Here is a 16786-nt window from a genome sequence, read left to right as displayed (position 1 = left end):
TAGAACCCAATTTTGCAAAAGAACGACGCATATAACGGTCTATCATGATTATTTGTCAGAGCATACTGAAACAAATAAAAAAAGTTTCATCAAAATTTAATTTTTTGTGTTACTTTTTACAATTTAAAGTTCTATCTCGCTTAAAAAAACACCCTTACAACTGCTTACAAAGACGTGGACCTGTATAGGCTAAAGAAAAGTCGCTAAAATCATCAAAACACCGAATGTAGAGAGGTACTGTTATATGGGTCCTATACGAAGACGTGGAGCTGCATGAGCAATTTTCTGTCAAAAGATGTAGTACCCACCACACAGAGTGTGGCGGTTTCATTGGCCGTTTGAAGGCCATAATTCGTGCCAAAGGTGACGAAGTTGAACAAATCTAAACCTATTCTAAAATCTGATGCTATTCCCGACTTTTTTTGATTTAATTCAATAAAATTTAAAAAAAGTGTTCAAATTATGTCGATATAGAAAAATATATATGGATCTCACCGCGCTGAGTCGATCTAGAAATATATGTCTGTCCGTTTGTCAATGTTAATTTGTAATCACGCTATAGGTCGCAATAATGGCCCGATCCTCACGAAATTGAAAATGGTGGTGGGTATAGGGTCAGAATAGAAGCCTATTGTATTTGGACATAATCGCAAAGGATTTAGATGTTGAAATGGACCAAAAATAGAAAATTTCCTGACTTTGCTGTTGCTCTACAAACCACAATAATAAACCAATCGACGCAGAATTTTGCATTGAGTTAGAAGAATTTGTAGGGGAAATCATGAACCTATGTACAGTGATTGGAATATATTGTGAACATCTGTAAAACAATTCCGTTGAAAATGTGTCTTAAATCTTCAAAATACCGAATACCTTGAGGGAGCGTCATACGGAGAATATAGGAAAACGAAGGTCTATATGGACAATGTTCTGCCACAGGAGGTAGAATCTATTACGATATCGAAATATGGGTAAAGAAACAATTATATTGGAAATTGTGTTTTAGATCGACAAAATACCGAATATCTGAACGTACCGTTACATGGAGGCTATACGAGAACCTGCATATACATATAATAAGGACTTGGGCCAAAAATTCATCCAATTCTAGCAACTCCTTCTATTTTATACCCTCCACCATAGTATGGAGTTTATATTAAGTTTGTCATTCCGTTTGTTACACCTCAAAATATACATTTTAGACCCCACAAAGTGCTTGTTCAGTATAAAATTCTATGTCGATTCTGTGGAAATCACTCTAGCTTCCGAACGAAATACAGTAGGTTGATAAAATTTTACTGTGTATTGTGTCTGCAGGATTTTTATACCCTACACCACAAGGTGGTCAGGGTATTATGTCTTTGTGCATTTGTTTGTAACAGGCAAAAGGAAACGAGATAGACCCATAGTTCCTTTTGATCATCTGCATAGAATCACATTCTGAGTCGATTTACGCATGTCCGTCCGTCCGTCTGTCCGTCTGTCCATGTATATTTGTAAACAAAGTACAGGTCGCCTTTATTGCCCGATCCAATTTGGCACAAATAATTTGTTTGGTCCAAGGACGAACCCTATTGAAATTGGAGATAATCGGTCAAAATTTAGATATAGCTCCCATATATATCTTCGTCCGATTTGCCTTTTATTGTGCACCAAACGTGTAATATCAGCCCGAATTGTATGGAATTTTGCATATGCACCCAAATTAGGCCTGAAAATAATTATGCCAAATTTGATCGAAATCGGTTCAGATATAGCTATAGCTCCCAAATATATTTTTCATCCGATTTTTTATTTTTGCCCTCCGCAGCCGTAATATGCACTCTGCAACAACAATATTTGTGGAAATATATCAAATACTGCTCAGAAATACATTTGCTAAATTTTATCGAGATCGGTTCAGATTTGGATATAGCTCCCATACATAACTTCGTCCGATTTACCTTTTATTGTGCACCAAACGTCTAATATTTGTCCAAATGGGATGGAATTTGGCACTTACGACCGAATTAAGTCTGGAAGCTAGTATGTCATATTTGGTGAAGATCGGTTCAGATATAGCTATAGCTCCCATATATATTGTCCGATCCGATTTGCTATATTTGTTACCCACAGCCGTAATATGCACTTCGTAACAACGATATTCAGGGAAATATATGAAATACAGCTCAGAAATATCTTTGCCAAATTTTATCGAGATCGGTTCCGATTTGGATATAGCTCCCATATATATTTTTATCCGATTTTAAATTATTTGTGCACCAAATGGGCAACACAAGTCCGAATTTTTAAAGATACAAATGTTTCGGCATATTTAGTCCTTTGAACTTTAAATTATAATCATAGCGTGGATGATTGAATTCTCCCATAAAAACTTTCAATTGTTATGCGGAGCTCTACTAAATTAGCAAAGTGGTGTAGGGTATCATAAAGTCGGCCCGCTCGCCTTTAAGACTTTCTTTACTGGTTTTGTACTAAGAATTTGTACCCAAGCATTAATCCTTATTAAGTTTGCCTTATTTTACCAGTCCCTAATGTTTTGTTTAATTTACAGATTCGACAGCGATATGAGATAAAATATCTCACATATCTTATTGAGTAGCTTTTGACATGAGTACACTTCCCTTCAAATAAAAATAACACTTTTTTTATTAAAAAACTTATTAAACTTAAACTTATTTATTTGCCTTATCAATTCATTGTCTGCTGACTATAGTGCAAATTGTCGCGATTATTTCGATAAGTATTTGATGCACTTCCTCTCACTTTATTCATAAATGTATCTGGTCTGGTCAGAACAGCAGCGATCATTATAAAAAATAGCTTTATATTAATTTTGTTACAATAAACTTTAATTAAGCGAAAGATTTAATTTGAATGACAAGTTAATTTGTTTATGGGCCAAATGGTTTTGACTCGAATAACAATTCGCTGAAATATATTTTAAAACATATTTTTCTATTTCAATTAAAAAATAATATTTAAACAATTGTGTTTAATTTAAATAAAAGTTGATGCGAAAGTATACTCATATATAAATATTATTTGTGGATCTTATAGATATTTATTGTTAAAAACAATATATTGCAGACCTTGTATTAGAATTGGTTCAGGTAAATAGGGATTTGCGTTGCGAATGGTTGAATTTTTTATAACCTTTGTTCATTGATTTTGGTCAAGGTTAGTTCGAGAGACAATAAGTGACAAGAAGTTTTAGACAAATTGAATGTTTCTGACACAATTCCACATTTCGTCTTTGGTAATCACTTTAACGTTCGAAGGGATCGACCAAGATAGCTAACATTTTGGTCATATACATATTATGCCCGCAATATTTTAGAATTTAAACTTTCATGTTTAAAAAATTTAAAAATTTTGGTATATTCCGATATTCGGTATTTTAATGATTGTAGTCCAAAGAAGTTGGAAATATCGTATTTGAATGTCTTAGTAGATTACATCCATTCGGACATGAAGAGGTCCATATAGGTCCCTTTTTTCATTGTGAATGAAATTTTTTAATAATATTTGAACCAGTAAGAAAAAGTTAGAAAAAGTTCAAAGGGAGGGACGGGCGCCTATATGATACCCCACACCACTATGCATATTTAGTAGTACTCCCGGAACAAGAGAATTTATATTGGGGATTTATTTGAAGTAGATCATACCACCTATCAACTTTTGGCTTTAGGCAGTTATAATTTGGGAGGCATATCCAATTCTTAATCGATTTGCAGTAAATTTTACGCAGACGTTTTTATCTTTTATACCAAATAACATTGTTATAGAGTGCATGATATCACTTCGAGAAGGATTATACTAAAACAAGTAAACAAGCTATACGTTCGGCCCGGCCGAACTTTGAATACCCTCCACAATTTGGAACGAATTTGGCAATTCTCAAAAACAAAAAAATCCGTTGAAAATTCTGTTAAAATCTTCAAAAAAACCGAATGTACATTAGGGTCTATACGACGACATGGACCGGCATAGGTAAATTTTGCCATTAGCCATTACAATGTTCATATGCGAAACTTAAAAAAAATTGGTTAATAATGTAGTTAAAATCATCCAAATATCGAATATCGGGAGGTACCGTTATATGGGTGCTATACGAAGACGAGGACCTGCACAGACAATTTTCTATCATAGGCTGTAGTATCTACTACGAACTTCAAATACCAAAGTTGAAACAATTCCGCTGAATAATATCGCTAAAATCATCAAAATACCGAATATCGGGGGGCATCGTTATATGAGGTTATACGAAGTCGTGGACCTGCACAGACAATTTTCTGTCTTAGGCTGTAGTATTCATTACGAACTTCAAGTATCAAATTTGAAGCAATTCCGATCACGATTGTCGCAAAAACTATCAAAATACCGAATGAGTGATATCCACAGACGGACAGACGGACGGACATCGCTAAGTCGACATAGAATTTTATGCGGATCAAGAAAATATATACTTTGTGGAGTCTAAAATGTTACAAAGTCGTTACAAACGTTAACCAACTTCAGATTACTGTCATTTCTAAGCCACTCGTCCGACAGCTGTTAAAATTATTTCAGTGACAGTTCATTACATTTCCAGAAAAAAGTTATTCGTGATGGCATTCAAGCGTGATAGTGAGATTTTTTTTATGTTTGCCTGAAAAACTACAAGTGGCTATCGTTAGAGCACTCAAGCATTTAAATGTGAATAAATCTTTTGTGTCTCGTATCATCGCTCGTTACCGTGATACTAGTATCGTAGCCCGACGTCAAGTAAGTGGACGGAAGAAAACAGCAACATCAGCAGAAATGGTTCGAAAAGTAAAGAAACTACTTGATCGAAACCCGCGTCGCAGTGGCAGAAAAATGGCTCGTGAGCTGAACATATCGCAATATTCCATTCGGCAAATATTGAAAAATGAGCTCGGGGTAATGCCATTGAAACCTCAAAAAGTGACAGAATTTACACCGCAACAGAAATAAAATAGACTAAAAAGAGCTAAAGAGTTGCTTCGCTTGGCCGAAAGTGCTGAACTGCCGAATTTGGTTTTCTCCGATGAGAAAACTTTCGTCGTCCAGTAGTTTGTAAACAAACAAAATTACCGTGTTTACTTGCGAAAGAGGTCAGTTGAAAATGTGCACCTTCGGTTGGCCACCAGAACCCAAGCGCCGGCCATGGTGATGGTGTGAGCCGCCACACCATGGTCGAGGGTCGCTCTCCGTTTGTATTAATCGACCGTGGCTTCAGAAATGCCCAATATTATCGCGAAAACATTCTGGAGGGTGTATTAAAGCCTTGGGCACACAAAAATTTTGGCCGCAGACCTTGGACATTCCAGCAAGACTCAGCACGCGCCACTCAAGAATGGTTATAAAATGAGGTTCCTCTCTTCATTTCCAGCGAACAATAGCCAACAAAATCTTCGGATACCAATCCGTTGGACTATTGTGTCTGGAGTATTTTGGAAAGCAAGGTTGGCACTAAAAAATACCAAAGTGTCGATCTCTCAAGCAAGCGCTTAGCAGGGAATGGGCCAAAATACCGCAGAGCAACAATCGGGCAACGTGTGACGGTTTCATTGGCCGTTTGATGGCCATAATTCGTGCCAAAGGTGAAATTTGATGCTATTTCCGATATTTTTTTTGATTTCATTCAATAGAATTAAAAAAATGTACAAATTATGGCGTTTGACTTTGTTGCATTGTTTTTTGTCTGACCCTGTATATGTGGGAGCTATATCGATATTTGAACCGACTTCAAGACTGATTTCGGTCGAATGTATCATTTGGACTGAGATTGGTCATTTGGTGCACAATCGACCCGAAAACGGTTGAAGATAAATATGGGAGCTAAATCTAAATTTGAACCTATTCTCACAAATTTTAATAGGGTTCGTCATTGGACCGAACAAATATTGTTTAGACGGATAATAATGCGACCAGCATTTTGTTCACAAATATACATGGACAGACGGACTGACGAACTGACACGATAAATCGACTCAGAAAATGATTCTATGAAGATCGTCAAAAGTAACTATGGGTCTATCTCGCTTCCTTCTCTATGTTACAAACAAATGCACAAAGACATAACACCTTTACGACTATGTGATGTAGGGTATAAAAATAGGTTCCAACTAATTTTTTTACTGTTTTCTCTTAATAGCAAAATACTATATATATAAATAGAAAATAGACCTTTCATTTAGCAAGGAAAGCCGTTTCAAAAGAGTGATGTGGAATAAATGAGAACTAATTATGAAAATGAGTTTTTTTAAACAATCAAGCTGCAATAAAAATGACTTTGCAAAACAAACAAAAATTAAATGTTATTCTGCACCACATAATGTTTTTGAATAAATGGCAATGAAATTCTGAAGATGTTCATCAGTTTTATTTAAAACAATGTCTTTAATCTATATCATCGGCATAGTCTTCACTTTTATGATGCAGGGAAGAGCACCACCTCGTCTTCAGATGAAGGGTCCATATTCACCACCACCACCCGCTTGAACTTGTCATATAAATAAAATTATTTAATAATAAAAATACCAAAATATTATGGGAGTCTCCTTCCCTTCCCTACATTTTGTACTTAGTTATTTGTTGGTATATATTATATTCATGTCTTGTCATGGTTATGCTACTTGTTGGAATACCGTCCTGAGAAAAGAACACTCCCGCGATACCCAATTGACAATTAACATTATAAGGCGAATACTCTTCCGTACATCTGAATAATCAACCATAAAAAAACAGTAAGTCCGGCTGGGCCGAACTTTGAATGCCCTACACCTACAAAATAAAATCCGTTTAAAATCTGTTAAAATTAAAAAAAAATACCGAATTTAGCTGTTATATTGGATTGCAATATTCAAATACGAAATTTTAACAAAAAACTAATAAAAAAGCTGTAAGTTCGGCCGGGCCAAACTTTGAATACCCTCCATCCTTTGGCACGAATTTGGCAATACTCACAAACAAAAAAATCCGTTAAAAATTCTGTTAAAATCTTAAAAATACCGAATATGGCTGTTATTTTAGGGTCTTTACGACGTTAAAAATCGGTGAAAAATGTAGCTAAAATCATCAATATAGGAATGCACGAAGACATGGATCTGCACAGACATTTTTCTGTCTTAGGCTAAAGTATCCATTACGAACTTCAAATACAAAATTTGAAGCGGGGGCTATACGAAGACTTGAACCTGCACAGACAACTTTCTGTCACAGTCTGTATTTCTCACTACGAACTATAAATACGTAATTTAAAACAAGTCCGGTGAATACTGTCGCTAAAATCTTCAAAATATCGAAAATCAGGAGATACCGTTTTATGGGGTCTATACGATAAAGTGAACCTGCACAGACAATTTTCTGTCATAGCCTGTAGTACCCACTAGGAACTTCAATTACGAAATATGAAACAATTCCAGGAATAATGTAGCTAAAATCATCGAAATACCGAATATCGGGAGGTGCCGTTATAAGGGGGATATACGAAGGCCAGGACCTTCATAGACAATTTCCTCTCATAGACTGTTGTTCCCATTACGAACTCTAAATACGTAATTTAAAACAACTCCGGTGAATACTGTCGCCAAAATCATCAAAATACCGAATATTGGGAGGTACCGTTTAAGAAAGGCCATACGAAGACGTGGACCTATATAGAGAATTCAGTTTCAGGTGGTAAAGTGCTTAGAAAGAACTTCTTGTTGTGGATTTTCAGACAATTCCATTGAAAAAAAAATCATAAAAATACCGAATATAGGGAGTTACCTATATATAGGGGATATATGATATCGTGGACCAATATAGACAATATTTTTCCAGAGGGTAACTTACAGCCCTGTCAAATTTATCGAGATTGGATGTCAGGTTTATTGTGCACCAAATGGCTAATATAAGCCCAAATGGACTGAATTTTGGCAATTCCCACTGAATTCATTATAGAAACAAGCATTTCAAATTTTCAAAAAAAATCGGTTCAGATATAGCTATAGCTCCCATATATGTGTTTCATATGCACTCCACAACAATGATATTTGACACCGGACATCAGATACAGCTCGAAAATAATTCTATCAAATTTTATCGAGATCGGTTCAGATTTTTATATATTCGCTTCGATATAAATCTTTATCTGATTTCACGGTTATTGCATAATATCATAATGTAATTACATAATATCAGCCCAACTTGTATGATTTTTTCATATTCAACCGAATTTTTTGATTTGGTGAAACACGTTCCGTTAATATAATTCGTATCGAAGCTATATCATGCACTATACAGCAATGTTTTTTGGTATATTATTAGATGTACAAAAGCCTAAGACAAATTTGTTGAAAATCGATTCAGAGTTCAATATAGTTCCCAAATTGCGACTACTCTACAGTCATGATACGCATTCAAATAAGGTTCATAAGGTTCATTTATTAATCCATAATTTTTAAATTGTTGAAAAATCTAATCTAAAGGTGAATATGGACTGCCGCTGGGATATGACGATTGGCCAAATGCTAGTCCCGTCATTGCAAAAAATATTACACCAATAATATACTGTAGATACATTTTAAATAGTTTCGGCTCCAAAGATAATAATACAACTAACAAATGAATTCCGCTGAGAGTATGTCATTAATTATATGAAACAGCTTCGTAATGAAAAAAACCTTTACAGTATATTTTATTGTTCTAAACGAATTTCCAAAAACATGAGGTGGAATAATTTTTATTAAAATTAAAATAATAATTTTAATTAGGTCTAAATTATTTCTTTTCGCTTTGAGGAAGAAAATAATTTTGCAATTAGTGTTCAGCAGTAACTTCCATTACCAAATAATGAGTTGTTCTAATAATTACTTGGCAGACTTGCGACTTATAAATCAAGCTTCAAATCCGAAATAAGGCGACTAAAAGACGACAAATAAGAAGAAACATGTAAGAAACTTTGTTCGAACTTTGAATACACTCCACTATATGGAACGAATTTGGCAATTCTCAAAAACAATAAAATCCGTTAAAATCTTAGAAATACCGAATGTAGCCGTTATATTAGGATCAATACGACGACATGGACCTGCATAGGTAATTTTTTTCATAAGCCATTATAAAATTCAAATGTGAAACTTAAAAAAAAAGTTAAAAAACAGTACGTTCGGCCGGGCCGAACTTTGAATATGTGGAGGGTATTCAAAGTTCGGCCCGGCCGAACTTTTTTCAGAAAATATAATCTGTTAAAAATTCTGTTAAACTCTTAAAAATACCGAATATAGCCGTTATATTAGGGTCTATAAGAAAATAGCCGTTACATATGGGGCCTATACGAAGACCTGGACCAGCATAGACAATTTTCTGTCATAGGCTGTAGCATCCATTACGAAGTTCAAATACGACATCTTAAACAATTTCAGTGGGTATTGTACCTAAGCACGTTAAAACACCGAATTTAGGGAGGTACTGATATATGGGGCCTAAACGAAAACCTGGACCTGCATAGACAAATTTCTGTCACAGACTGTAAATCCCATTACGAATTTTAAAAACGTAATTTGAAACAATTCCGGTGAATAATGTCGCTAAAATCATCAAAATACCGAATAGGGGGAGGTACCGTTATATAGGGGCTATACGAAAACGTGGACCGTGGCACAGTAAATTTTCTGTCTTAGGCTGTAATATCCCTATGGAACTTCAAATATCAAATTTAAAAAAATCGATGAATAATGTCGCTAAAATCATCAAAATACCGAGGTATTGTTATATGAGGGCTATATAAAAACGTGGACCATTTACGAACTTAACCTGCCTACTGGAAAAATAAACATGTGTGCAAATTTTAGCCTTCTATCTCTATTCGTTTGAAAAATAGCGTGATTACAACAGACAGACAGACACACAGACGGACATGGCTAAATCGACTTAGAATTTTACGATGATCAAGAATATATATACTTTGTTGGGTCAGACATGAGTATTTCGAGGAGTTACACACGGAATGACAAAATTAATATACCCTCCATAGTATGGTGGGGGTATAAAAGTATTGTTTGATTATACCCTATACCGTAGTATGGGAGATATTTTGAGTTATTCAAAATTTGGTATCATTTCCTTTGAGTGAAAATACCTAATAAAGTCCATATCTTCGTACATTCGACATGCAATGCACAGTGGTTCAATATGTATGGGAATGTGTGTCAAAAATGTTTCTATACCACTAAGAAATCTGATTTTTTTAGAGTAAGAAATAATGCAATCAAAAAATTGTGAATATCGGTCAAAGTTTAGGCAAAGTCCCTATATAACGGTACTCTCCAATTTGAAGGAATTTTAATTTCATATTTAATTGAAATTAACTGAAATTTGATATCTAGTGTTCTTATGGATTTCTGATGTCCTTGCAAAATAATCTTAATATGGACCCTCAATTTTATATAGCTCCCGCAGAACCCCACCCCGTATTTTACTTCTTTGGAGGATTTTTACCACACATTTTCAATAAATGTTGCAAAACTAACCATTTTTTTCTGCTACAGGGTAACAAATTGATGTGTCAAAAATTGTCAATATTGAACATGTTTTTGATATAGTTTCCATAGAATTTGAGGGATTTTCAAGATTTTGACAAAGATTTCCAACAGATTTTTATGTAATTTAACTTTTTGGATTCTGAATACAATATATACCTTCTTGCAAAAAAATGGCAAAAAATCTATTCTTTGGTATAATTCCCATATTGGATATTTTAAGAGAATATTTGCAGCGCTAATTTTAAAATTAGTTGAACTCAATGCAATGGTGCTTCCGGTAAATTCACGATCTAAGCCACATTTTTTCACAAGAATTGTTTTGAGATTTATTGTTTAGAGATCGAATTGAGTGCTCACCTTTATGTTAAAAAATTGACTTTCAGATCCACGTCTTCGTATAACCCCCATATAATAGTACCTCCTAGTATTTTTCCGATTTTAGCGACATTTTCCAACGAAATTAATTTAAAGGTGGTTCTCGGTGTTGAAATTATGTATTATTACCTCTCATAAGAATTAATTATATATGCCCACATTTTCGTATAGTCTCCACATAAGTTTTCCTAACGATATTCAGAATTTTAATGATTTATGTCAAATTTTTCGACGGAATGGCTTTAAATTTGTTATTTGGAGTTCGAAATTGGTAGCATTTCTTTTGACAGAAAATTATCCAATATCATCCACATCTTCGTATATGCCCCATATAATAGTACCCTCCGATATTTGCATTTTTCGCCACATTTTTCAACGGAATTATCTCAAGATTGATATTCAGTGTTTGTAACAGGCCTTTTCTGGCAGAGCAGTAGGCCTACGCTTTCGTATAGCCACAGTATCGATTTTCGGTACATCGATAATTTAGAAGGCACTTCTTCAAACGGATTTTTTACGTTTTTCATGATGCCTTCGATGGGTATAAACATTTGGAGGGTGGTAAAAAAGGTCTTATTGATTTGTGTTTTCTAATAACAGCCCATTATTATGTCCTCCACCTTTAATATACCATAACTTTGTCATTCCGTTTTTAACATCCCTAAATATTCGTCGTAGACCCCATAATGTATATATATTCATAATCAGCATAAAATTCTAAGTCGATTTAACGATGTCCGTCTGCCTGTCCGTCTGTCAGGCCATCTGTCTTTTGAAATCACGATACAGCCCACATTATTTGACGATTTAACGATGTCGATGAGCGTCAAAATTTACCAAAATAATTTGTATTGGGTCTAGGATGGTTGGTATTGAAAAAGAGATATATCCCTCCACGTTTTGGTATAGTCCCCATATAACGGTACCTCCCGATATTCGGCATTTTGATGATTTTTGCCACATTTTTTCACGGATTTGTCTAAAAATTGGTATTTGTTGGTCATAATGGGTTCTGGCTGCGGTGGCGAAACATTGTATGTATAGGTCCACGTTTTGGTATAGATCCCATATCATGGTACCTCCAGATATTCGGTATTTGAAGATTTTTGCCACATTTCTTCGCGGATTTGTCTAAAAATTGGTATTTTTGTGTCCTAATGGGTTCTAGCTCCGTTGCCGAAATATTGTATGTATAAGTTCACGTTTTTGTATAGCCCCGTGTAGCCATATTTCCCGATATTCGGTATTTTGATGGTTTTTGGCACATTTTCCCATGAATATGTCTAAAAATTTGTATTTGTGGGTCATAATCAGCTCTAATGTTTCCTTTACTCTAAGGTGGCACGGCCGAACTTAATGTTTTTTTACTTGTTTAATAATACCCCATCATTTTTAACCCACTGGGAATACAGAAAATAATAGCATTTAATGGGTTCTTCTGTCCATACCGTTCTCAAGTTTTTGTTGGGAGATCTCTGAACCGTTCATGTCAAAGCACTATTTTTTGAGGATTTTTGGAACATTTTTTTTTTGATTTGATCAACAATTAAAAGCTTCATTTGACCATAGATTTATTGGCAGTATTAAAAATATGTTACATTGCTAAGGCCTTAAAAATCAGGATCAATGGTTTTTAATGGCTTGCCGTACCTCTTTTTGAGAACGATTTTATAGACTTGTTTCACGCGACGAATGCAATCATCACTTGCATCGACCTGGAATAAAAGAAAATATTTCGTCATATTCAAAATCCGCACTATTTTGTACGAAAATTACACTTACCAAATGTTTAGGCAACAATTGTTCATCAATGAGCTTGGCGATGTTTACGCGGAGACCTTTCCTGTAAACTGGCATATCGTTTTCGACTCTTTCAACCAAATAGTCTACGACATCATCCAGTTCTCTCATGAGTTCATCTTTAACGGCATCGAAACATTCGTGGTCAATGAGATTCTGAAGGGGGGAAAAAATAAAATTCTTATTTTAATTTACATCGCCTTAATAAGTCAGGTAAGTGTCATTATATGGAGTTGTCGATTGGAACAAACTAGTTTCGTGTACTCCGGTCGTTTGTATGAAAACTTAACGTATGAGTGATATGTAATATACGCAATCACTCATACGTTTAGGAACTAGTGTAAAGCCTCTCTATCAATATGCATCTTCTTTGGCACAACTCACCTCCTCATCGGAGAACAACAACTCTAGCAGATGATGTTTATCTTGGGGCACTCGGACTGAGACTAGCACAGCTGGCAAAATAATACCGATCAATAAAATGAATTGTAATTTCATGTCTATGTTTTGACGAAAACGTTCTAAAGACTGTATCGATTTTTTTCCGAATTAAAACATTTAAATACGTTTCATTTATACGAAGTTGACTGACACCTCGGTGTATTCTTATTTCTAAAAGAATGAATTTTTTCACATTTTTCTTTTCAAATTCTTTCTATTTTAATTAGTAAAACATTCGTGCCAATATTTGATAAGTTGTTTGTTGATTCTCTTTCTAAATAAAAGGAAATTTAGTTATTTACCTTAAATCCGACGCATATAACAAACGGCATCAGGTAGTCTAATGTTGACAATATTTATACCATCCACCATAGTAGGGTAGTAAGTTAGTCATTCCGTTTGTAACACCTCGAAATATGCATTTTAGTATGTCGAATTAGCCATACCCGTCCGTCTATGGTAATCGCTCTAGCTCCCAAACGGAATGAAGTCGGTTCATAAAATTTAAGTCAGGTGTATTTTCGGATCGCAGAATTGTTGGCATTGAAAATAGGTCATATAATACCCTCCCATTTTAATACCCTCCACCTCAGGGTAAAGGAAACATTAGAATCCATTATGACCCACAAATACCAATATTTAGACATATTCGTGGGAAAATGTGGCAAAAATCATCAAAATACCAAAAATCGAGAGGTACCGTTATATGGGGGCTATGCCAAAGCATGGACCCATACATATAATTTATCACCACACGAACTAGGATCCTTTATGACCTACAAATTCCAATTTTCAGAAAAATCGTTAAAAAATGTGGCAAAAACCATCAAAATACCGAATATCGGGAGGTACCATTATTTCGGAGCTATACCAAATCGTGGACCTATACATGCAATGTTTTGCCACTGAACCTAGAACCCATTATGACCTACAAATACCAATTTTTAGACAAACTCATGAAAAAATATGGCAAAAACCATCAAAATACCGTATATCGGGAGGTACCGTTATATGGGGGCTATACCAAAGCGTAAACCCATACATACAATATTTCGCCACACGAATAAGGATCCATTATGACCAACAAATACAAATTTTTAGACAAATCCGTGAAAAATGTGGAAAAATCATCAAAATACCGAATATCGGAAGGTACCGTTATATGGGGACTATACCAAAACGTGGACGGATAAATCTCATTTTCAACACCAACCATCCTAGACACAATATAAATTATTTTGCTAAATTTTGACGCTCGACGTCAAATAATGTGGGCTGTATCGTGATTTAAACAGACAGTCGGACATCATTTTAACAGCTGTCGGATGAGTGGCTTAGAAATGACAGCAATCTGAAGTTGGTTGCAACTTGTTCATCTTACCCTGTACAGGCAATTTCAAATAAAACAAGTTGAAAAGCAGTAAGTTCGGCAGGGCCGAACATTGAATACCCTCCACCATTTGGAACGAATTTCGAAATTTTCAAAAAATACAGTCCTTAAAAAATTCTGTTATAATTTTAAAAACAACAAATATAGCCGTCTATACGACGTGGACCTACATAGGCATTGTTTGTCATAAGCCATTACCATATTCAATTTCGAAACATAAAATAAACGGTGAATAATGTCACTAAAATCATCAGAATATCTTATATAGGGAGGTACTGATATATGGGGTCTATACGAAGACCTGGACCTACATAGACAATTTTCTGTCACAGACTGTACAACGAACTTTAAATACGTAATTTGAAACAATTCTGGTGAATAGTGACGCTAAAATCATCAAAATACCGAATATTGGGAGGTACCGTTATATGGGGGCTAAACGAAGACGTGGATCTGCACAGACAATTTTCTGTCATAGGCTAAGGTATATATTGCGAACTTCAAATACCAAAATTGAAACAATTCCGGTGGATATTGTAGCAAAAATCATCAAAATTCCGAATATCGGGAGGTACCGTTATGTGGGTGCTATACCAAGACGTGGACCTTCATGACCCATTTTCAATATCAAAATGTCCTGCAGACATGATATACATTTGAGAAAAATTTTATCAATCTACTTCCATTCGTTCGGAAGCTAGAGTGATTTCCATAGACGGACAGACGAACATCGCTAAATCGACATAGAATTTTATGCTGATCAAGAATATATTTACTTTGTGGGTTCTAAAATGTATATGTCGAGGTGTTTCAAACGGAATAAAAAACTTAATATACCCTCCATACTATGGTGGAGGGTAAAAAAATGATGCGTATATCCTACACTCCATCAGTGAACCCTAACCCAAATTCTAAATATAGTACTATTTAGTATTTTGTGTACTTTTTTTCTGACAGAGACAGCAATGTCAATATTTCAAAATTCCAACCTAAATCTCCGATACTAGTCTCCAAATATAATTCAAAAAGGAAATGTGAAGGCTGTTCTTTTCACGTAATATCAAATTGTACCAAATTTATTACATTTTAGTACAATTATGGTTCGAACTTCCAAAAATAACTTCTGGATCCTCATTTCAAATCTCAGAATTCCATAGTTATCCCTTATCAAATGCTAAATACCAAATTTAGTACCAATTATTCCTTTTGGAATTTTTAAATACGAATTTCTAATTCCACTTTTTCAAATTTTAGATTTCCGCCGATATTTCTCCCCTAAATACCAAATTAGTGTCATTTAGTTCTTTTCGTTAATTTTCGGAACGAATTTCCAAAAGCACCTCCTCCACCAAATCCCAAATTAGTGCCAGTTAGTACTTTTTGTTAGTTTTTAGTACGAATTTCCGAAACAACCTCCAAATCTCAACCCTCGTCCCCCAAATATCAAATTAATGTCATTTACTACTTTTCGTAAATTTTTAGATCGAATTTCCAAAAACAACCTCCAAATCTCTTCCCTGTTACCATAATGCCAACTTTCAGATTTCAAATAATATCCGTACACCCAATACCAAATTAAGTTTTTCCTAAACCAATTTAGTACTATTTAGTAAATATTTACCCTAATTCCAAATTTCTGAACTCTAGCTCTATTAGTTTGCCGAATACAATGAATACACCACAAGGTGGTGTAGGGTATAATTAAAATCTAATAATATAATTGTGCATTTGTTTTTAACAGGCAAAAGGAAACAAGACAGACCCATAGTTCCTTTGATGATCTGCATAGAATCACATTCTGAGTCGATTTATGCATGTCCGTCCGTCTGTCCATGTATTTTTGTGAACAAAGTACAGTTCGCTTTTATTACCCGATCCAGATGAAATTTTGCACAAATCATTTGTTTGGCCCAAGGACGAACCCTATTGAAATTGGAAATAATTGGTAAAAATTTATATATAGCTTACATATATATCTTCGTCCGATCTGCCCGAATAGTATGGAATTTTGCACATACAACCAAATCAGGCCTGAAAATAAGTATGCCAAATTTGATCGAAATTGGTTCAGATATAGCTATAGCTGCAATATATATTGTTCATCCGATTTGTTATTTTAGTTCTCCGCAGCCGTAATGTGCACTCTGTAACAACAATATTTGGGGAAATATATCAAATACAGCTCAGAAATACATTTGTAAAATTTTATCGAGATCGGTTCGGATTTGGATATATCTCCCATATATAA

The 16786-nt window shown here is 34.7% G+C and overlaps 2 protein-coding genes across 3 annotated transcripts in view; one reads left to right on the top strand and one right to left on the bottom strand.

The window, feature by feature from the left end:
• The window catches only part of LOC101893009 (uncharacterized), an 85770-nt gene that overhangs the window by 43617 nt on the left and 25367 nt on the right, over positions 1–16786 (top strand). The gene's annotated exons all lie outside the window — the stretch shown is intronic.
• On the bottom strand, positions 12462–13250 carry LOC105261598 (uncharacterized). Its single transcript, XM_011292783.3, has 3 exons — positions 13092–13250; positions 12690–12863; positions 12462–12622 (listed from the first exon to the last, which is right to left on the bottom strand). Exons 1-3 carry the CDS (start codon positions 13203–13205, stop codon positions 12518–12520), a joined length of 393 nt encoding a protein of 130 aa, XP_011291085.1. The 5' UTR covers positions 13206–13250; the 3' UTR covers positions 12462–12517.

The sequence above is a fragment of the Musca domestica genome, unplaced genomic scaffold (assembly GCF_030504385.1).
Source record: "Musca domestica strain aabys unplaced genomic scaffold, Musca_domestica.polishedcontigs.V.1.1 1, whole genome shotgun sequence".
In the NCBI taxonomy this organism is placed as follows: Eukaryota; Metazoa; Arthropoda; class Insecta; order Diptera; family Muscidae; genus Musca; species Musca domestica.
This window is presented reverse-complemented; position numbering and strand designations above follow the sequence as displayed.

Bases quoted from the DNA above. Each gene is read 5' to 3' on its own strand.
- LOC105261598 (XM_011292783.3), bottom strand. From the start codon at position 13,205: ATGAAATTACAATTCATTTTATTGATCGGTATTATTTTGCCAGCTGTG. The intron at 12,864-13,091 runs GTGAGTTGTGCC...TCCCCCCTTCAG, and splicing joins TGTTGTTCTCCGATGAGGAG to AATCTCATTGACCACGAATG. The intron at 12,623-12,689 runs GTAAGTGTAATT...CTTTTATTCCAG, and splicing joins AATTGTTGCCTAAACATTTG to GTCGATGCAAGTGATGATTG.